This window comes from Salmo salar, chromosome ssa17, assembly GCF_905237065.1.
Source record: "Salmo salar chromosome ssa17, Ssal_v3.1, whole genome shotgun sequence".
In the NCBI taxonomy this organism is placed as follows: domain Eukaryota; kingdom Metazoa; phylum Chordata; class Actinopteri; order Salmoniformes; family Salmonidae; genus Salmo; species Salmo salar.
In genome coordinates, this window is record NC_059458.1 from 14,720,317 (window position 1) to 14,743,059 (window position 22,743).

At 41.6% G+C, this 22,743-nt stretch overlaps 1 protein-coding gene across 1 annotated transcript; it reads left to right on the forward strand.

The window, feature by feature from the left end:
- The first annotated feature begins 5,942 nt into the window (after positions 1-5,942).
- LOC106575255 (zinc finger protein 181) lies at positions 5,943-22,599 on the forward strand. Its single transcript, XM_014151648.2, has 3 exons — positions 5,943-6,410; positions 13,258-14,013; positions 21,422-22,599. Exons 1-3 carry the CDS (start codon positions 6,128-6,130, stop codon positions 21,625-21,627), a joined length of 1,245 nt encoding a protein of 414 aa, XP_014007123.1. The 5' UTR covers positions 5,943-6,127; the 3' UTR covers positions 21,628-22,599.
- Positions 22,600-22,743: the final 144 nt, after the last annotated feature.

Consider the following 22,743-nt stretch of genomic DNA (forward strand, 5'->3'; position numbering starts at 1 on the left):
CAATGGTGGGCTGGGATCTAATGTTGGGCTGCTGTCGAGTCCCATAGGGTCGCTGCTTTCGGCTGTGCTGGATGCATTGTTTTGATTATTTGGAGGGTGACAGGGAATGCTGAGAGCCTTTAAGCAGAGTCACAGTGCCAAAAGGTGTGAGATTCACTTGTTTAGGATCACACTCTCGGTTCTCCAGTCTGGATTTGAGGAGGAATGAAGGACTGAAGTGGGTCCTCCTGATCACATTCACTTATCACACAGGGAGGCGCGAATATGGATTATTTGGTATCAAAGAGTTCTTGAAGTGGTTCTTCCTCCTGACTGGTCCCGACTTCCTCCTCTTTAATCTGTGTGGGCTCAGTTTTCTCCTGCCCCAGACTTAGGCTCCGCTCCTGCTCACAGTGCTCAGGGAGAACCTCTTCAGAGACAGCAGGAGAGAGCTGCAGGGAGTCTGGAGGGAAGGAGATGGGGAGTAGAGGTTATACAGTCTTTACACATCAGGGTTGGGGTGAATACGAATTAAAAGTGGAAATCTGCAAACAATAACAAAGTGGACACACTGCCATTGTTTTGGTAAAGAGCTGAGGGATGGGCCTGGAGAAATGTAAGCGCTGTCAAATCCAGACAGAGTTATGGGTGCAAGGATTGACCAGCTATGATATCAAAATTATAGTTTTAACCATGTTTTAAGGCTGTACTGTTTTTGATAACAGTCACATTGTGTAGAAACACTGTGGTAAACAAGCTTATATTTGGGGTTCTGATTGGGTACGACAGTTGAAGTAAGCTAATGAAGCATTATATTAGGGTTAGTTATATTCTTCAAGAGTTAATGGGTATATACACTGAGTGTACAAAAACATTAGGAATACTTTCATAATATTGAGTTGCAGAACAGTCTCAATTCGTAAGGGCATGAACTCTACAAGGTGACTCATGTTGACTCCAATGCTTCCAACAGTTGTGTCAAGTTGGCTGGATGTCCTTTGGCTGGATGTCCACACGGAAACTGTTGAGCGTGAAAAGCCCAGCAACGTTGCAGTTTGACACAAACCAGTGCACCTGGCACCTACTACCCCGTTCAAAGGCACTTAAAAGTGTTGTCTTGCCCATTCACCATCAATGGCACACATACACAATCCATGTCTCAAAAATCTTTCTTTAACCAGTCTCCTCCCCTTCATCTACACTGAATGAAGTGGATTTAACAAGTCACATCAATAAGGGATCATAACTTTCATCTGGTCAATCTATATCATGGAAAAGTGTATAATTTAGGTGTTCCTAATGTTTTGTTTTGTATAATCGGTGTATAATTAATTTAAAAGGAAAAAAAAATACCAATCGCAGTAAATTCGATTAGTCAACTGAAATTCCAATTCAATAATTTGAAAACCTTAAGCTATTTTTGATAACTTCTCAAAAATCAATTTCAAAAGTTTTGACTGTCAAAACATACGATTCATCTGTAAAACTAATGAGACATTATTCGGTTGCAACACACAAAAAGTGGACGAGGAAGCATGTTTTAATTAAGCAATAAGGCACAAGGCGCAGTGCTATATAATGAATACAGTCAGGTAAATGGCGTTGTTCGGCCCGACGCGAAGCAGTCATTATATAGCATTATATATATTATGTAGTCATTATATAGCACTGACTCGCATGCCTTATTGCTTTTATAAAACGATTACCAACATATTGTTCAGGTTGTCCATGTTACAGACGTGTGCGTGTCAGTCGTATTTTCGTTTGTTTTAGCTTTTTTTCTATTGGCATTTACTTGGACATATCCATAATAATCAAGTTGATGTGTGATTTCGCCTGGCTCAGAAAAAAATGTCTGGACACTTCACTTTTTTTTGGCACAGGGGAAATCACAATTCAAGAGTGAAACAGGCAAATACCGTGTTCATGTGCTATCAGAAACCCGGAACCTCAGAGTTAAAACGAAACGGACACTTTGTTGCATAGAGCTTCCTATTGGTTGAATCTGTTACTTCCCAAGTGGAAAACTTATCTTTCTACAATGAGTTAGTAAGTCAAACATTTTAGAGTTTCCTAGTTCCGACTAGGACGTGAACGTTACATTATAGTAATCCCCGCTGTCACAAACCAAATAGTAGGTTAGAAGCAAGGAGAAATAATGTACAGGTTGAGATACATTCAATAGATGATTCGGTCAGCAACATGATCTCATGAAGTGGAAGCGCAGGGATGCAGATGGAACTGTTAGCAGGCAAAGGTGTGCCTGTGTCTGCGAATATAGCACGGCTTGGACCGCTGCTCGTCCAATCAGTATCCAGGATACATACAAACCATTTTACAAGTCCACAAGAAGGCGCAGCAGGGTATGCAATGTTGAAAAGTTGACGGGTCAGTAATTGTTTTTACCGGAAAACTAACCAACTAGTCAGAGATCAAGGAAACACTTCAGAGAAGAGGTTCATGTCTCTTTTTTTAACAAAATGAAAACGGATATGTCTCATTATTTAACAAAATATTAAGGTGGCAACTAACTGTGGACAATATGCCGATGGAAATATGCTAGTCGATAATCGTAGTATTTCCAAAGAAATGTCAAACATGCTAATTGATAACCCGTTAGCTAAGGTTTTTATGACACCATAATCACAAAACATGAGGCAGGTTTTTATTGACCCAAGTTTATACGACAAACTCAATGTCGCAAAAAAATACACAGCTATAGGATACTTTTTTTTAAAGCTCAACAAAAATTGTATAATCTGTTCGACAGGGGTGAATTTTTCTTTTGTCAAACTTTATTGCGACAAATGATAGAAATGGTGTTTTTCAAATAAGTGATTGCCTAATAATAAGGTAATAAGGTCAAGAGATGTCATCTCGTATCTAACTATACATTAGTAAATTATTGCGTTCTATCCATGCTCGCTTTTGCAGCTACCTGAGACATGAAGCAGATACACTACATGGCCAAAAGTATTTGGACACCTGCTCGTCGAACATCTCATTCCAAAATCATGGGCATTAATATGGAGTTGGTCCCTCCATTGCTGCTATAACAGCCTCCACTCTTCTGGGAAGGCTTTCCACTAGATGTTGGAACATTGCTGCGGGGACATGCTTCCATTCAGCCACAAGAGCATTAGTGAGGTCGGGCACTGATGTTGGGCAATTGGGCCTGGCTCACAGTCGGCGTTCCAATTCATCCCAAAGGTGTTTGATGGGGTTAAAGTCAGGTCTCAGTGTTGGCCAGTCAAGTTATTCCACATCGATCTCGACAAACCATTTCTGTATGGCCGTCGCTTTGTGCCCGGAGGCATTGTCTTGCTGAAACAGGAAAGGGCCTTCCCTAAACTGTTTCCATAAAGTTGGAAGCACATGATCGTCTAGAATGTCATTGTATGCTGTACCGTTAAGATTTCCCTTCACTAGAACTAGGGCCTAGCTCAAACCATGAAAAACAGTCCCAGACCATTATTCCTCCTCCACCACCAAACTTTACATTGGAGCTGCTAGTGTTCTCCTGACATCCACTAAACCCAGATTTGTCCGTTGGACTGCCAGATGGTGAAGTGTGATTCATCACTCCAGAGGTTGGATGGGGAATGTTGCTGCACAGCTATTTTCAGGTCTCTCCAGAGATGTTAGATCAGGTTCAAGTCTGGGCTGTGGCTGGGCCACTCAAGGACATTCAGAGACTTGTCCCAAGCCACTCCTGTGTTGTCTTGGCTGTGTGCTTAAAGTCGTTGTTTTGTTGGAGCGCTTAGGACCTCAGACTGGACCTTCATTTTAGTCTGAGGTCCTGAGCGCTCTAGAGCAGGTTTTCATCAAGGATCTCTCTGTACTTTGCTCTGTTCATCTTTGCCTCGATCCTGACTAGTCTCCCAGTCCCTGCCTCTGAAAAACATCCCCACAGCAAGATGCTGCCTCCACCATGCTTCACCGTAGGGATGGTGCCAGGTTTCCTCCAGACGTCATTCTTGGCATACAGGCCAAAGAGTTCAATCTTGGTTTCATCAGACCAGAAAATCTTGTTTCTCATGGTCTGTGAGTCTTTAGGTGCCTTTTGGCAAACTCCAAGCGGGCTGTCATGTGCCTTTTACTGAAGAGTGGCTTCCGTCTGGCCACTCTACCATAAAGGCCTTATTGGTTGAGTGCTGGAAAGATGGTTGACCTTCTGGAAGGTTCTCCCATCCTTACAGAGGAACTCTAGAGCTCTGTCAGAGGAACCTTGGGGACCTTCAATGCTGCAGACATCTTTTGGTTCCCTTCCTCAGATTTGTGCCTCGACACAATCCTGTCTCGGAGCTCTACGGACAATTCCTTCAACCTCATGACTTTGTTTTTGCTCTGACATACAGGTGTGTGCCTATCCAATCAATTGAATTTTCCCAAGGTTGACTACAATCAATGGAAACAGGATGCACCTGAGCTCATTTGAGTCTCAGAGCAAAGGGTCTGAATACTTATGTAAATAAGGTATGTTTTTTATTTTGAATAAATTCCCTCTCCAAAAAATGTCTAAAAATGTGTTTTCGCTATTATGTGTAGATTCTGTATTGTGTGTAGATTGCTGAGGAAATTGTTTTATTTAATCAATTTTAGAATAAGGCTGTAATGTAACAAAATGTGGAAAAAGTCAAGGCACTGGTGGGGGGTTCCAGGAATAGGGCACAGTGTAGTCGATGGTGCTGAGTCTGAGGGTTTGGAGGATGGGGGTGGCAAAGTACCGTTCGAAAAAGCTGGCTTCCCTGTCTGTCTTGTGGATATTGGTGACCAAGTTGGATAGTCCCTGTGCCCTAATGATGTTAAGGATGTCTGGGACCCACTTCCCCCCGTTCTCACCTGCTTTATACAGGGTGCTGCGTTTGAGTCGCTCCATCTGGCTCCCCCAGACAAAGGTGAACATCATACGTTCTATCTTCTTGCTGGTTGCTCTGTCTGGAGGAAACACCCTGCCTAGGTACAGGAGAATGGGGAGATCGATTGCCTTCAAGAGCAGGATCTTAGCCGTCATTGTGAGGGACCGAGCGCTCTATTCGCAGATTTTCTGTTGGACATGGTAGATGGTCTCCTCCCAGCTGACGGAGCATTATTTTACTGCAAACTGTAAATTACTTTAAATAAGTGTTCGCCAACGGGTTAAATGTGTTGTAATTTCTATAAAAATGTATTTCTATGTACTTAAACTGGTATTATTGTTTTCAAGTAAAACACTTTTCAAGGGCCATAGATGATCGTAGACAATACTGTTATCTTCCTGAAAGTACTAGCCCATACAATGTCATATATATATATATATATATATATCATCTATGGCCCTTGAAAGGTATAATATGACAACAAAAAACATTGGATATGGTGCTTTTGGTTTTCAGCATAAAATGGGATGACAAAAGATTTAAGATGAGAACAGAAAGTCTAGAATCCTCCATTTTATTTATTGAGCCTCAATTTACCTGTTTACTGAGACCTGTCTTAGGCTCAGCTAAGGCTCTGTTAAATACAGTAAAGGGTGTGGACTGGATATAGGGGTGTGTTTGGATGAGAAATGTTGCATGGAATGTTTTTACAGCCTTATTTGGATAAGAGCGTTTCCAGTAAGTGATGGTGTAAAAAAGACTGACCATATTCTATATCTATGGTAAAAACAATAAGCATATGTAGTAGAAATTAACAACATTAATAAAGTTTTCCTCAAGATCTTGAAACTAATACAAGCCCATAGTTTGTCTGAGGTTAAGATTACTCCAGTGCTAAATCCTTTATTCAAGTTGATAACCATTAACCATAATAAAAAACATTATTTACTAAGTTATTAAACAATGATTCTGCAAACAATTGGAATAATTCCTACTGTCAGAGAATACACGAAATTCAATTAGTGCTCAAAGATTTGACTAAGTAATGCGCCTTTTAGTCTCCACGCGGTAGGTGGCGCTTTCTAGTTTTTTGTCTATCTAAAATCTGACCGGATGCGCGCCCAAGAAACAACACAGTTATCAAAGATGGCGAAACATTGATAACAAGAAGCCACATGTTATTTACAAATATTACTATTTCGTGAATAAGCTGCTGCAAAAAAACGTTCAGAATCTTCATAGCTAGCTAAGTAATTGTGACCGGTAAAAAAAAAAAACAAGGGTTTAAAATGTCTGAGACGAGTGTTTTACGTCAACGGATAAGCTCTGTCATGGACATTCTAACCTCCGCTGCCGTGACAGAGATTTGCAAATTAGTAGAGGATTGCTGTGGAGCGTTAAGTGTAGAAGTCTCTCAAAGCAAAGAGCAAATCAAAATGCTAGAGAAGCAACTCAGCCTGACCGAGTCGAGGTACAGGTCGGTGAGTTGCAAAGAAGGGCAAACGCTTGTTACCAGTGGTTCATCGAGAACCAACAGTCCTTCCGGCAATTCCCCCGCGGCTGATGATGAAGGTGGGCTATCGATTTGTAACTGTCTTTAGGGTTGCCAGGTTGCTAAAAGGGTGGGCCTAATCCTGAATGCTGATTGGTTAAAACCGCATTCCAGCCGTTGTCTATTTAAGCAATAAGGCCTGAGGGGTGTGGTATTTGGTTAATATACCACGTGTAAGGGCTGTTCTTGAACTGCCTGGATACAGCCCATAGCCGTGGTATATTGGCCATATACCACAAACCCCAGAGCTGCCTTATTGCTATTATAAACTGGTTACCAAGGCAATTAGAGCAGTAACAATACATATTTTGTCATACCTGTGGTGTAGGTCTGATGTAGCACGGCTGTCAGCCAATCAGCATTCAGGGCTCGAACCGCCCAGTTTATAATCCACAAGTTGCCACAGGCATTTTAATGTCATAGATTTAGTCAATTTACTCTGTTCCATCTGACTGCGATCCACTGTCTCAGCAGCCCAGCCAGGCAATTTATACACTTGGATCTCCACTATAAAAAGCATCTAGACATTATCTCACATTTCTTTCAGACTAACATGTTTTCAACAGCGGAGATTTGTATATACCTTGCTGTCTGTCTCTCCGACATTTGCAAAATTGTTTCAATATTCAAATTCGATCACCTGCTGTCCCATAGTAATGAACGTGTCTGGACGAAACAGACAGGCAGGCAGTGTTTCTCAGCCAGTCGAAATCATGAATCAACTGGCATCATTTTTATTGATATATATATATATATATATGATTTATTTATATGATATATATATATATGATATTGATATATATGATTTTTTTTTTTTTTAACTATTGAAAGAAAAACGAAAAGGTGCTGCTAGTTTGCAGTTTGAAGTGATTGTGTTAGCTGTGTTGTTGGCTAGCTCCTCTGAACAAGTGTCCTGACGAGAGAGCACATTTTCTATGCCAGGCAAATTGCACCTCATTAGCTCGTTATGGATGTATCCAAATAAATGTCACTAGAAAACAGCTTAAACAAATGCAAATGCGGCTACGTTGCTGTTAATCTGGCTGCACATTTTGACGTGACTAAATTAGCCTTAGTTGGCTATCTAGCAAGTAAGGGATAAGAACATACACAATGAAACATTTAGAACAAACAACTGGGTCACGTCCATAGATACAGAACAAAAAGACTGATCGACTGGGTCACGTCCATAGATACAGAACAAAAAGACTGATCGACTGGGTCGTGTCTCTAGTAACCGAACCAATAGAACAAACGACCGCCCCCGGCTTGGGTAGCAACCCTAGATTTGTGTCGTCGGGACTATCTTGTGGAAAGATGAAATAGTATGAATAAATGTATCAAAATAACATTTTAATGAAAATATGTCAATCATTATTTGAATAGGTTGGTAACCCGTTGTATAAAAGTGATAATGCCCTCAAAGCCGGTGTTTGGAGGATATATTGGCACGGTTTGCAACACCCCGTGTCAATCTATCCTCCAAACACCGGCTTCTCAGGCATTATCACTTAAATGACTACTTAAAATCAGCCAAAAAGGCCTGAGAACTAGCTCCAGCAGCAAGAGAGGAGTTGCCATATTAATCCAATAGGTGTCTCCATAATGAATCTAAATCCAACTGCTTTACCTTGTTCTCTGCATTTCTCCCTTTGTTATTGGTTCATGATAGTGAATGGTTAAAACGTATGTTGTTTTTTCGGAACATTCTTGTAAAATGGTATTAATACAAGGCACATTGCACTAAAATAATCATATTTTCAACTGGAGTATAGAAATCCAAAAGCTCCAACAGTTTGCTTTTTGTCATGTTTTATGAAAAAATAAAAGAATGTGTGGCTGCAGACTTCCATCCCTCTGAACAGCCAGTAATGGAGTTAATAGGTTCCTCTCTGTCCTCACCTCTGCTTCGCTGTGCACAGCTTTCTCTCCTCTATCTGGCCAATGCTAGCTAGGTTACGACATACAGGGCTCAAGATTAACCTTTTTCATCATCCCAGAATCGTCCCAAATTGAAGATGAACTGTCCCAAATTTAAAATACTTATTAAAAAAAAAAAAAAATGTAATTCTCCATATGCCGACATGGACGAAGGTCATTCACAATGATTTAATAGGCTGTCATGACTTATTTATCTAATCAACTGACTGTTTCATTGTTCCCCGATTTAAATGAATCATGTAACAATTAACTCATTAGGATTTGGGGCACCACGAGAGTGGTTGTTTAAAGACTTACCATCGCCTGAATTAAACTCTAAGTCTTTACCTATCACATCCATAAAACAGTCAACGTATTAATCATAACCTCATCACAATTTTGAACAGTCGTAACCTGCATCTGCAAAAAACCCAGCCTTACTTATGATTCAGTAGTACACAAATTGGTTTATTTATTTACTAACTAACTAAATGGTAACACAGGATAAACATACACACTTAATACATTAAAACAGGTCACTAGCGGTCTGACGCAATATGGCGGCTTGTTACAAAGGAGATGGGGAGGACGAGAGAGAGGGACAGAGACATAATACTTTGGAACATTTGGAAACTACTCTCACAGTTATCATATACTTTACACACGAACTGCCGCCCATTTGGAGTAAGAAATCATGAATGTATTTACGTGTAAATGTCTTGGTTTTTTGTGGATTTTTGTCGGAACCAGGCCTTCTTGGAAAGGGTGTTGGGCATTTGTGTGGCACGCTTGTCAGGCTCTGATTGTCCAAAAGGAGTCTCCACGTGTCTCTTCTACTGTTATTCTTCCATTCACTCTGGAGGATGATCCTTTGAAGATAGGCTAGCCAGCCGTGTCGATGGTTCCCATGGTGGTGAAGAGAGTAGCGTACTACGGTGATTTGAGAAGAGTAGTAGAATGGTCCCACATAAATTTACTTTTCTAGATACTTAGGACAACTAATCATATCACTGATTATCCGAGAGGTGACGTTATTGTCTCTGCCTCGTGTTGAGATTTCAGAGTTCGAACCACTTTGGACGTGAGCTGCAGCTCAACGCCTCTCTGGTCTGATATGTTAATTCTTAACCCCTCATTTTATACAGTTCTTCATAAGGGGCAGTTCATGAGGCTGACACGCTCTCTGATCTCACTCAAGGGGTCGGTGACTACTCACTTGTACAAAGTTATAGAAACAATTTCCTTTTATAGTTTGCTAAGATCACATCCCTCTCTTAAAAACCTCTTAAGTATCGGACCCTTTTTTTCCATTTTCGCCTAAAATGACATACCCAAATCTAACTGCCTGTAGCTCAGGACCTGAAGCAAGGATATGCATATTCTTGATACCATTTGAAAGGAAACACTGAAGTTTGTGGAAATGTGAAATTAATGTAGAAGAATATAACACATTAGATCTGGTAAAAGATGATACAAAGAAAAAATCATTTGTTTTTTTTTATATCATCTTTGAAATGCAAGAGAATGGCCACAATGTATTATTCCAGTTTAGGCGCAATTTAGATGTTGGCCACTAGATGGCAGCAGTATATGTGCAAAGTTTTTTATCCTGATCCAATGAACCATTGCATTTACGTTCAAAATGTTGTCAAGTCTGCCCAAATGTGCCTAATTGGTTTATTGATACATTTAAGTTCATAACTGTACACTCTCCTCAAACAATAGCATGGCATTCTTTCACTGTAATAGCTACTTACATTTACATTTAAGTCATTTAGCAGACGCTCTTATCCAGAGCGACTTACAAATTGGTGCATTCACCTTATGATATCCAGTGGAACAACCACTTTACAATAGTGCATCTAAATCTTTTAAGGGGGGGGTTAGAAGGATTACTTTATCCTATCCTAGGTATTCCTTAAAGAGGTGGGGTTTCAGGTGTCTCCGGAAGGTGGTGACTGACTCCGCTGTCCTGGCGTCGTGAGGGAGCTTGTTACTTAAATTGGACAGTGCAGTTAGATTAACAAGAATTTAAGCCCAAATCAGATATGTCTATGTCCAGGGAAATGTTCTTGTTACTTACAACCTCATGCTAATCACATTAGCGCACGTTAGCTCAACCGTCCTCACGGGGGGACACCGATCCCATAGAGGTTAACCCCTTGGTGTGTGTCGGCAGTTTTGTTAAGCAGGCATTTCAGTGCAATGACAGAGGGTATCACGTCTGTGCAGACGCAGTTGATGAGCTTATTTCTCGAGTCAGTTGTTCGTATGGAGCTAGGATTGTGTTCGTGTTTCAAACATGTTCTCAATTGCCGTTGAAATGGCAGCAATGGTATGAGAACCAGCATATTCTTGAGCATGTAATACGACTTTCCTCAGTACAAAATCCTCGTTGACCCACTGTGCTGTCAGACTCAGCATGCTCATGGGGCTGACATCGCTGGTCCAAATGTCGGTCGTGAAGCTAATCGCAGTGACGCCCATAGCAAGTCACTCACGGATGTGCGTTTATACAATACTGTATAACTCCGGGAGGGCAACATCTAAAAAATAGCGCCTACTTGGTAGTGTGTACCAGGGCTCGAGGTGCTCGACCAGTCGTTGAAAGCAAACATCACCCACGACAGAGAACGGTTGATTGTCAAGGGCAATTAATTCCATTATCTTGGCGTTAATGGATTTCACCTTTGAGTTGTCTCGCAGAAATTTTCTTACTCTTTCAAATGACTGCTCAAAGTTGTTTAGTTGTTGGAAGTGTGCGCTTAGTATTTTTCTGCTTTTGTTCTGTGTAGCGCTGTATTTTTGTGGCGTCATTACGTCATCTACCTACATTATATAGGTATGCACGTTAGCTTTCACGTCGGTTTTGCACATCGGCGTTAAACTAGATATTGGGCCGGTGGCATTTTTAGCAATATCGTCCGATTCCGATATGCTTACCGATATTATAAACTCAGCAAAAAAAGAAACGTCCCCTTTTCAGGACCCTGTCTTTCAAAGATAATTTGTAAAAATCCAAATAACTTCATAGATCTTTATTGTAAAGGGTTTAAACACTGTTTCCCATGCTTGTTCAATGACCAATAAACAATTAATGAACAGGCACCTGTGGAACGGTCGTTAAGACACTAACAGCTTACAGACGGTAGGCAATTAAGGTCACAGTTATGAAAACTTAGGGCACTAAAGAGGCCTTTCTACTGACTCTGAAAAACACCAAAAGAAAGATGCCCAGGGTCCCTACTCATCTGCGTGAATGTGCCTTAGGCATGCTGCAAGGAGGCATGAGGACTGCAGATGTGGCCAGGGCAATAAATTGCAATGTACAGGATGGCAACAACAACTGCCCGAGTTAGACCAGGAATGCACAGTCCCTCCATCAGTGCTCAGACTGTCTGCAATAGGCTGAGAGAGGTTGGACTGAGGGCTTGTAGGCCTGTTGTAAGGCAGGTCCTCACCGGCAACAACGTCGCCTATGGGCACAAACCCACTGTCGCTGGACCAGACAGGACTGGCAAAAGGTGCTCTTCACTGACGAGTCGCGGTTTTGTCTCACCAGGACTGATGGTTGGATTTGCGTTTATCGTCGAAGGAATGAGCGTTCCACCGAGGCCTGTACTCTGGAGCGGGATCGATTTGGAGGTGGAGGGTCTGTCATGGTCTGGGGCGGTGAGTCACAGAATCATCGGACTGAGCTTGTTGTCATTGCAGACAATCTCAACGCTGTGTGTTACAGGGAAGACATCCTCCTCCCTCATGTGGTACCCTTCCTGCAGGCTAATCCTGACATGACCCTCCAGCATGACAATGCCACCAGCCATACTGCTTGTTCTGTGCGTGATTTCCTGCAAGACAGGAATGTCAGTGTTCTGCTATGGCCAGCGAAGAGCTCTGATCTCAATCCCATTGAGCACGTCTGGTACCTGTTGGATCGGAGGGTGAAGGCTAGGGCCATTTTCCCCCAGAAAACTCAGGGAACTTGTAGGTGCCTGGTGGAAGAGTGAGGTAACATTTCACAGCAAGAACTGGCAAATCTGGTGCAGTCCATGAGGAGGAGATGCACTGCAGTACTTAATGCAGCTGGTGGCCATCTCTGTCACATGAAACCACTCTCATGTGCGGTGTGCAGTCAAATATCAGGTTTGGTCGGGGGTTTGGGCTTTGTCCGCTCTAGGATTCTAATTCTACAATCAATAGTGCAGGTTTCATATAGCGAGAGAAATTTAAGAAGTAATTTGCAGTCAATAATAATAATTTTAAATATGAATAGAATAAACAATATAAAATCCATGTTTATTAAGTACAACCTCTGTAGACGTTCTCTCGTGGACAGACTACATAAACAGAAATGATACCGTAGATGTCTTCGTACTATGGGCACTGATAGTTAATGAGCAGGAATGGTTCTGGTGCTTGGATTTTTCCTCACTATTTTTTGGGGGACAAATCACGATTTCACAGGTGGATAGCATCTTTAGAATTTCGGGAGGGGACTTTTGGCCCGTAACTTGCAAAGAGAGAGGGTGGAGCTCCTCGTTCTTGTTCCTCTCCTTATTCTAGTATCTCTTCTCTTAACACGTATGGACCCAGAACTTAATCGAGCAGCGGACCAATTACGCAAGACTTGAGTTCTGAGTTAACAGAGATTACTGAAGACAAAGTTGCTTGCTGTACTACCCTTGTGTTTTTTATGGATCATTAGTGTTGTTTAGACCAAAAATGAGCTATGCCCTCTCCATTATAATCATTAGAGTCAGATTGCGGCTGTTGGTAAAAATGATTGACTATTATATACGCAAACTGTTTGGGCCAATCAACAACAGCACAGATGAGTGCAAAATCCTGAACATAAGATAAATGGGGTCTAAGACAGCCTATGTCAGATCATCAGTACCTAGCTCATCAGCTTGTAACTTCTAACTCATCTTTTCTCCTTCCCTTCAGATTTCCAGCAGTTCATTGTCTCTGAGGAGGAGTTTTCCCCTGAGCAGCAGCATTATAAGCAGGATTGGAGCCCCAGTCTGGGGCAATATAATTGGAACCCCATACAGATTAAAGAGGAACAGGAGGAATTCAGCGTCATCCAGGAGGAGGAAGACTCAGTATTCACTCCTGCCTGGGTGAAAAGTGACTATGATCAGTACCCAACTCAGTCCTCACAAACCCAAAGTGAAGAATACAAAGACACAATGGCCTTTACTGAAGAGATCAAAACAGAACCTAAGGAAGATGATTCCTCAGAGCCAACCAGTGACTCTCATCCCCAGTGCAAATTGAAGAAGACATGGACAGAAAAAGGACAAAGCTCGAATGGTGGAAAATCCCTGGATCTGAAATCACCAGTGCAAAGGAGAAGTCACACAGAAGATAAATCATTTTGCTGTAGTGATTGTGGTGAATGTTTCACTCAGATGGGAACACTGGATTCTCATATGAGGACCCACATACGGGAGAAATCGTATCACTGTCAGGATTGTGACAAAGTGTTCACTCGGCTTGACCGCTTCAAATTGCATAGGAAGGCCCACACAGGAGAGAAACCACATCGTTGTGGTGAATGTGGCAAATGTTTTTCTCAAGTTGGATATCTGAACTATCACATAAAGACTCACACAGGGGAGAAACCTCATCGCTGTCATGATTGTGGCAAATGTTTCTTTCGAGTTGGTGAGCTGACACTTCATAGGAGGATTCACACAGGTGAGAAACCACATCGCTGCCTGGTCTGTGGCAAATGTTTTGCTCGTCCTAGTAATCTGAGTTCTCACATTAGGATTCACACAGGGGAGAAATCTTATAGCTGTCATCATTGTGGCAAATATTTTCGTCATAAAGGTAATCTGACAACGCATATGAGGATCCACACGAGGAAAATCACATCATTGTCGCTATAGTAGCAGATCTTTCAGCACTGGCGGTAGTCACATGAGTTCATATGAGGATAATCACATGAGCGATAAACTATATTGCTGTCAGGATTGTTGTAAATATTTCACAAATTGTTTGAATCTGAATCGGCTGGGGAGACGGAGAGGAGAGACCACATTACTGCCACGACTAGAAAATATTTCACGACTGCCTTTTTTCGACATCGTGTATGAGACATTCACACGGGAGGAATCTTACAAGTGTCTGTCAAATGCATTGAATTGTCATCAGAATACACACTGAGAAGAAACTATTTAGGCTAAGTGATGATTGCTTCAAAACAAAGGCTTAAGCAGACACATGGAGAGAATGTACGGGAACATGACTTTGCCCTGTGTAGGGAAGGGCATCAGACAGACAAGTTACTATTGTTCATAGATTTTAACTTGATTATATTAGTCTCCTTTTAGAACTTTCCATGTGAACCCTGCCAGGCAATCACTGCACAATATCTGTCAAATAAATTGGTCCAACTATAGTGATATAATTATCTTGATCTGATGAAATCCACATTGATGCAAGCTGTAAAAGAGTCTAGCTCAAACGGTCACTTAAACTGGTCCTATTGAATCCAGTAGAAACCATAGATAACAGTTCAGCCCACTAGACACCAGTAGCCATTCTCTACCTGAACAAACTGGATTTTCACCTAGGGAATTGATACATTGTTTATGCATGTATAATACCTACTTCGGTGTGTAGTTATTGTGTGTTTTGCCACCTATTGAGTACCGTCTTCCTTGTAAATCATGATAAAACATTTTATGGAAAAGTTTGAAAGTGTGGGAGCCCTGTTCAAAAAATGAAAAAAAAAAAATTCAGAATCACTTCGAGGTCCATGTGTTTTGTAACTAGTATAAGATATGTTGATAATAATCATTTTAGCCTTTTATTCATTTTACAGTTTCACATGACTAACTTTGAAATAATTACACTTGACCCGGAAGTGCTTCATTACTCTTGTTGGCTTCACGGGTGACGGAACGCAACACAAGCTAGCCATTGGCATTATCTGAAAAATGTCTAAATTGGAGTTGTTGAGAGTGATTTTTAACCAACGATGTACAGGCGCTGCGGAGGAGATATTCAGAGCCGTTGCAAAAAACGATATCAGAGTACCAGGACAACGTTTATCTATCGAAAGAGGACAACCGACGTCTACAGGGGCTGCTTGACATCATCCTGAAACCTGAGATAAAGTTGTATAGAGCAGGTGTGTTACTTTTTTTTTTTCTTTTTTCCTCCGTTATTCAACATTCATTCTAGAAACATTGACAATGTTGGTTTAATTCGGTTAGCAGGAATCTAAGCAACATTATTTTTATGCCTAGGCTACATCTAGCAAGCTCACGCTGGGTCACTAGCAGCCTACCTCTGCATCATTTATAGCCTGAACAGCCGCTTGTGATCGCTGCAAGGTTATTACAGTTTTGTGATTTAACATTCGTTTTTTGTTTTGATTAGAAATGTAGTTTATTTGGAGTTAGTTTGACTTGTTTTGCAAGTTTTTATTTTGTTTGAGTTTTGATAGGTTACTAAAAACAAAATAAACATTTCTATGTGTGGAAGGTCAGGAGACATTTTGTTGTTGGCCTATAGTTTAGTTTTTTAGGATGTCATGTGATGGGCCTGGACCGTAGACATAACATCTCTGTATCTGTGTCACGATGGCATCTGTGAGAGAATGGGCAGTGCCGTTGAGGTCATCTCGTCTAAAAAGTCAATTTTCTTCTTCATGAGTAAAATTCATAGGCTGATTATTCCTGATGACCTGGCATCAGGACTCCAACTGGGTCATCAGGAAGGAACAGACAATGAATTGGGAAGTTGATGAAATCAAAATGGCGAAAGTCCTCAAAGACACTGCCCATGCTAACACAGGCTTTTAGCCAGTAGAGACGACTCCATACAACTTGATGGCCAGGACATAGGTTTGGTTTCAATTATAAATTGAAAGGATAAGCGCCTAGACTGGTCAAAGAAATATGGTGGAAGAAAACTGTTTCCCAAGTTTACACCAATCCAATGTCTTTTTAACTTTAGTAGTAATTGTAAGAATAATGAAGTACCTTAACCCGACAGAGAGGGAAAAAGTCATGGCATATTTTACATGTTATGTTTATGTAATATTAAACATATACAGTGCATTCGGAAAGTATTCAGACCCCTTGGCCTTTTCCACATTTCGTTACATTACAGCCTTATTCTAAAATAGATAATCATTTTTTCCCCCTCAATCTATACACAATACGCTATAATGACGAAGCAAAAACATTTTTGCAAATTATTAAAGGTAAAAAACGATCACATTTTCATAAGTATTGAGACTCTTTACTTAGTACTTTGTCGAAGCTACAAGCTTGGCATAACTGTTTTTGGGGAGTTTCTCCCATTCTTCTCTGCAGATCCTCTCAAGCTCTGTCAGGTTGGATGGGGAGCGTCGCTGCACAGCTATTTTCAGGTCTCTCCAGAGATGTTGGATCGGGTTCAAGTCTGGGCTCTGGCTGGGCCACTCAAGAACATTCAGAGACTTGTCCCGAAGCCACTCCTGTGTTGTCTTGGCTGTGTGCTTAGAGTTTTTGTCCTGTTGGAAGGTGATCCTTTGCCCCAGTTTGAGGTCCTGAAACAGCTTTTCATCAAAGATCTCTGTACTTTGCTCTGTTTATCTTTCCCTCGATCCTGACTAGTCACCCAGTCCCTGCCACTGAAAAACATCCCCACAGCATGATGCTCCCACCACCATGCTTCATCGTAGGGATGGTGCCAGGTTTCCTGCAGACGTGATGCTTGGCATCCAGGCCAAATGGTTAAATCTTATTTATCAGACCAGGGAATCTTGTATCTCATGGTCTGAAAGTCCTCTGGGTGCCTTTTTGCAAATTCCAAGCGGGCTGTCATGTGCCTTTTACTGAGGGGTGACTTCCATCTGGCCATTCTACCATAAAGGCCTGATTGATGGAGTGTTGCAGAGATGGTTGTCCTTCTGGAAGGTTCTCCCATTTCCACAGATGAAGTCTGGAGCTCTGTCAGAGTGACCATCGGGTTCTAAGTCGCCTCCCTGACCAAGGCCCTTATCACCCAATTGCTCCGTTTTTGGCCGGGCGGCCAGCTCGAGAGAGTGTTGGTGGTTCCAAACTTCTCCCATTTAAGAAAGATGGAGGCCACCGTGCTCTTGGGGACCTTCAATGCTGCAGCCATTTTTTGGTACCCTTCCTCAGATGTGTTCCTCGACACAATGCTGTCACGGAGCTCTACAGAGAATTTCTTCCACCTCATGGCTTGGTTTTTGCTCTGACATGCACTGTCATCTGTACAAAGTCTGTTTTTACATCCAATGAAAATGACAATTCCTCAATGTATTTAAAAAAAAAAATCCAGCTCTCACCCTTTTCGATAACCACTCAGCGTGAAAAGTGTCATTCTCTGATCCAGTGGAAACATAAAATAGGCCTAGCTGATTACTTCTTGTTCCTTGCACAAATAACCTACAGCTTGGTCTGCATGGGAAACTTAGGGCCCAGATCATTTTTTACAGTGTTGCAAGGAACTTCAGGCTGGACCCAAGTTAGTAGTTGATACAATGTTTCAAGTTCGTTGCAGATTGGCTATGCATGGCCAATGTGATTTAATTTGTAAGTCGCTCTGGATAAGAGCGTCTGCTAAATGACGTAAATGTAAATTTATAGGATATTTATTTTTAGCAGCATATTTTTTTGTGTGGGCTTTCTAGTCTATTTTTACATTGTTGGCAATGGAAATAAGTTATTTTTTAGTTTTGTATAATTTTCATTTAGATACAATTGACTGACCACATGACAATGATTTTGAGATATGAAGATGTTATTATAAATGAAATGAAACAACTGTTCCACGAAAATGTGCATATGAAAACCATAACTGGCACACAGATCTGCTGAAATGGTAAGATAAATGGTCATTCCACATGAGAAAGGTTGCCTACTCCTCGTGTAGCCTATTACTGGCAACTTCAGGAGAGTAATGGCAGGAGCTGGAGGAGAATAGTTGGGTCAGGTTAAGTTTTTTTTTTTCTTCTGGTAATCTTGGTCTTTGGCTCCCTCTTGAGTCATTAGTGTCTTATTTAATCAAACAGGGAGCTTAAAGCATCAGACAAGCGCAATGCATATATCGTTGATTCTATTAAAACACATAGGGTGTGTCTGGTCCCGTGTGGCTCAGTTGGTAGCGCATGGGTCGTGGGTTCGATTCCCACGGGGGACCAGTACGAAAGGACAAATGTATGCATTCACTACTGTAAGTCCATCTGGATAAGAGTGTCTGCTAAATGACTAAAATGTAAATGTCTATATGCACATACATTTGAAAATTTCAACCAATTGATTGATATTTGTTTGGGTCGGAGATAGCCCTACTTAGGTCAATTCTTTTCCCCATTGTAATGTTCAAAAGAACAGCAACTGAATGCCTCGATGCCTGCTTTATACAGCAAGCCACAACCACGTGACTCATGGTCTGTAAGAGCTAACCATTTTTGTGAACGGTGGTGTACCTAATAAACTGGCCACTGAGTGTATATCATCACATGTATCTACAGATTAAGATCTGATCGCAAGATGCAGCTTCCACCACCACACAGAAGAGACCTACACCAGAGGATACCGAAATTGATACCTCAACGAAGGAAACCAGGTCATTGAAATGGGTGTGTGCCGCATTCATTGCCACAGATCTTATGCAGCGGGCCGGCAGGAAATGCAACAAAAAAACGCAGTCCAGATTGCTTTTGTTCTCCCACTTTTCTGCATCAAAGTGGACAGGCTAGGGGAAGGTCATTGTTACACCTGACAAAGAATCACATCACGGCATCCTTGTGATTCCCATCTGTCCCATAATTTGGTAGCAGTGCTCACGATTAGGTTTGAGAGCGTAGGTCTCATCAGCTTTTGGACAGAGGTAATGACAACCTGTAAACCTTTATTGGTCTGGGCACTTCATCTTGGGCTCTCCAAAGGTCCAGGGTATGGATTAGCCCAGCCACATAAAAGCAGTAACCAGTGGAGCTAGCATGAAACGGTATGTTTGTTAACGTTAACCGCCAATTTGACTTACAGCATAAACTGATGTACACAATATAGTATGCGCTTGCTTTTTAAATTATGGTGAGACATACCCTGCAGCGCAGGAACATTGCTGCTCCATTTCATTCTCGATTGTCAGCTGGTGGGGTTTTTCTCTCTTACTGGGACCGCTAGGCGTTTGACTCTTAGTCCTCATTTTATTTAATTCAGACAGAGCCTTTTCATCGTTAAAATATAACCGCGTCACCAACGGTTATGGATGAAGACCGTCATGAAAATTAAAATGTGTGGAAGGAACAGCTGACTGAAGACGGGACGGCGGGCATTTTGTACGTTTAACGTGTTAACTTGTTGTTTCTCCTTGCTGAAACAACCAAGGTGTTGTAGAAAACAAGTCTACAGTTGCCTAGGCGACACCCCCCTCCATGCAGCACACACATGAATGGGCTTGGAATCTAACCCTGTCAATTTGACTGGTAAACGCATGGGTACACTTACAATGGCTGACAGGTATTGTGATGATCCATGGTAATGTACAATGTTCATTCAAATGATGTTAACTGATGTGGCTCATGCAAAGTGTGCTGTATTCACTAAAGCCTTGCACCCATTGATCAAATTTTTAGCTACACAGCCAGCTTAAACTCTTCCACTAAATGTTCCATAAACCAGGCTGGACCTGTCTTAAATCCATTTAAAGACATGAACCGGCACTTTGACTAGTAAGTCTTTCTTAAACCTCCTACTTTTGACTGGATGTGTAAATGTTTACTTCATACATGCATAATCTGATCATAATTACTTTTTTTTTTACCTCAATTAAGCACAAAATCTGTAGTTTTAAAGCAACTGTTTTTCTGGATGCTGTGCTGCGCCCTTTTCCCCCACGTGGGCCAACCCCTAGCAATTTGAGTTCTAGCCAATGAGCTTCAGCCCCTCGCCATTTGAGTGACAGCTAACAAGTTGCACACACAGCAGAGGAAAGGTGTGGTACACGTCACATAGTATGCAATTTTCAGGGACCACTTTCTTTCCTATATAAGAGATAAGTATCCAGATTTTGGGGGGGGAACACATTTATCCCCTTTTCTTAGGCACTAAACTACTACCATATATTCTTCCATAAAAAAAAGTTAAACTGGTACCAGGCTACCTTCAGACGAGGCTCGTGGGCGTCCTAGAGTGATTGGTCATCCAAAATTCCATGACCGTCACAGCCCTGTCGGATATTAATACCCGTTACTTACATATTCCGATATGTGGCGTTAGTCGGCTGTACCAAACTGGAGTTTATCCTATAGCTTTTTCTCCATCTTTTTAAATATTGAGCTAACATGCACTTTTACTTCCATGACTGATCAAAAACTAAAATGCTCTCGTCTCTCTGCAGCAGACATACAATATATTGATCATTATGCTTGGAACATTGAATCACAATACATATCGTATCGGCACCTAAGAATCGTATCGTGAGAAACCTGAATTCCCAGCCCTAATGCCTACCCAACGAGCAAGCTCCACTGGGTCACTAGCAGCCCACCTCTGCATAATTTGTAGCCTGAACAGCCACTAATGGTCGCTGTTTACCGGTCTGAGAGTTCCACTATCATTTAGAAAGGCATTGTACATTTGCTAGCACACTCATTTCCCTGCTACCAGAGAGTACATTAAACATCCTCCATTCAGACTGCAAAAAAGACGCCGGTGTCCTCTTTACTAACTTAACTGGATAGAGGCAAAAAAACAAAAACGGGCAGAATATGCCTCCTGTCTTAATGAAAAACTTTTCCACAACAACAGCACAGATCAAAAGTTCAAGGCCATATCCTCTGAAGTCAACAATTATTTGATTTGGCATTGCACAGTTGCCTCTATCCCTTCCATAGATTTTTAGCTAGTTGTGGTATAAGTTTGCTGAAGTTTGTAACTACTTTCAAGGTGAGGAACCAACTTGCATTACGCTGTAAAAGGCTGAACCTATCCTGTAACAGAGACCCCATTGTCTTATGTCAGTTCAAAAATCACCTACACTGTCGGTTAAAGGACGAGCACCGCCTGACAAGACAATTCAGAAACCCCTATCTTATCGGCTTTTCAGTTCTAATTCATCCTTTTTCCTTCAGCTTTCCAGCAGATCATCGTCTCTGAAGAGGAGTTTTCCCCTGAGCAGCAGCACTGTAAGCAGGAGTTGAGCCCCAGTCTGGGGCAAGATGACTGGAACCCCATACAGATTAAAGAGGAACAGGAGGAATTCAGGATCTTCCAGGAGGAGGAAGAATCAGTATTCACTCCTGCCTGGGTGAACTCAGTCCTCACACACCCAAAGTGAAGAATATGAAGACAAAATGGCCTCTACTGAACAGATCAAAACAGAATCTAAGGAAGAGGATTCCACAGAGAAAACAAGTGACTCTCAGCCCCTGCGCAAATCGTAGAAGTTGGCTATCTGAATTATCACGAGGATCCACACAGGGGATACATATTTAGCTGTAACGATTGTGGCAATTGTTTTCATTTTGGCACTTGTCTGAAAATCCACATGAGGATTCACACAGGGGAGAAATATCGCTGCCAGGTCTGTAGAAAATGTTTTGCTCAGTGGTGATCGGGAGTTCTCACGTTAGGATTCAAAAAAGGGGGGAAGCCTTATCGCTGTCATTAGTGGCAAATCATAATCCGACTACGCTATGAGGGAAATCATATTGCCGCTTTAGTAGCAGATCTTTGAGCACTAGCGGTCACGTGACAGATGAGCGATACACCATCATGCTGTCAGGATTGTTGGAAACGTTTCACGAATTGTTCCAATCTGAACTGGCATGTGAGGAGACCAAGGGGAGAAACCACATTCTACCATGACTGTTGCACAGCTTTCACAATTGTCTGTTATTTGACATTGCATATGGAAATTCCCAGGATAAATCTGTCATGCTTTAGTGCCAGAAGTACATTGATTTGTCAGAGAATACCCACTGAGAAAAAAAAACAAATGATTGCTACAAAGCAATGCCTAAGAAGACATGTGGAAAGAATGCGCAGAAACATGACTGTGCCCTGTATGGGGGAAGGGCATCAAACAAGTTTGAGGCACATTTTGTAACTTCTACCTGTGAGTGGCGATGAGGATATGACTGGCTGTTAGTAAGACTACCAATATTGTTTATAGTTTAACTTTCAATGTGAACACCGCCAGACAATCACTGCACAAGTGGGCTCCTATCAAAGCTTGTTGGTGGAGGGATAACCTCCATCTTAATCTGTCCTGTATCAATAAACTCGTTCATAGCCCTTTTTCTCACTCCCACACTTTAGCGGTGGTTCATTCTGATTTAGAACAAAAATATTTGAACATGTGCTTCTTTTCATAAGGAATAGAGGGATTCGAACTTCTGCCCAACCTAAACTGTTAGCCATGTAAGGTAAAGAAAGTTAGCTTCTCTGTATT

What these genes read in the sequence shown, in the direction of transcription:
- LOC106575255 (XM_014151648.2), top strand. Translation starts at nt 6,128, where the DNA reads ATGTCTGAGACGAGTGTTTTACGTCAACGGATAAGCTCTGTCATGGAC. An exon ending in CCCCGCGGCTGATGATGAAG is followed by an intron (nt 6,411 to 13,257) that starts GTGGGCTATCGA and finishes CCTTCCCTTCAG; the next exon opens with ATTTCCAGCAGTTCATTGTC. An exon ending in TCATAGGAGGATTCACACAG is followed by an intron (nt 14,014 to 21,421) that starts GTGAGAAACCAC and finishes TTTTTCCTTCAG; the next exon opens with CTTTCCAGCAGATCATCGTC.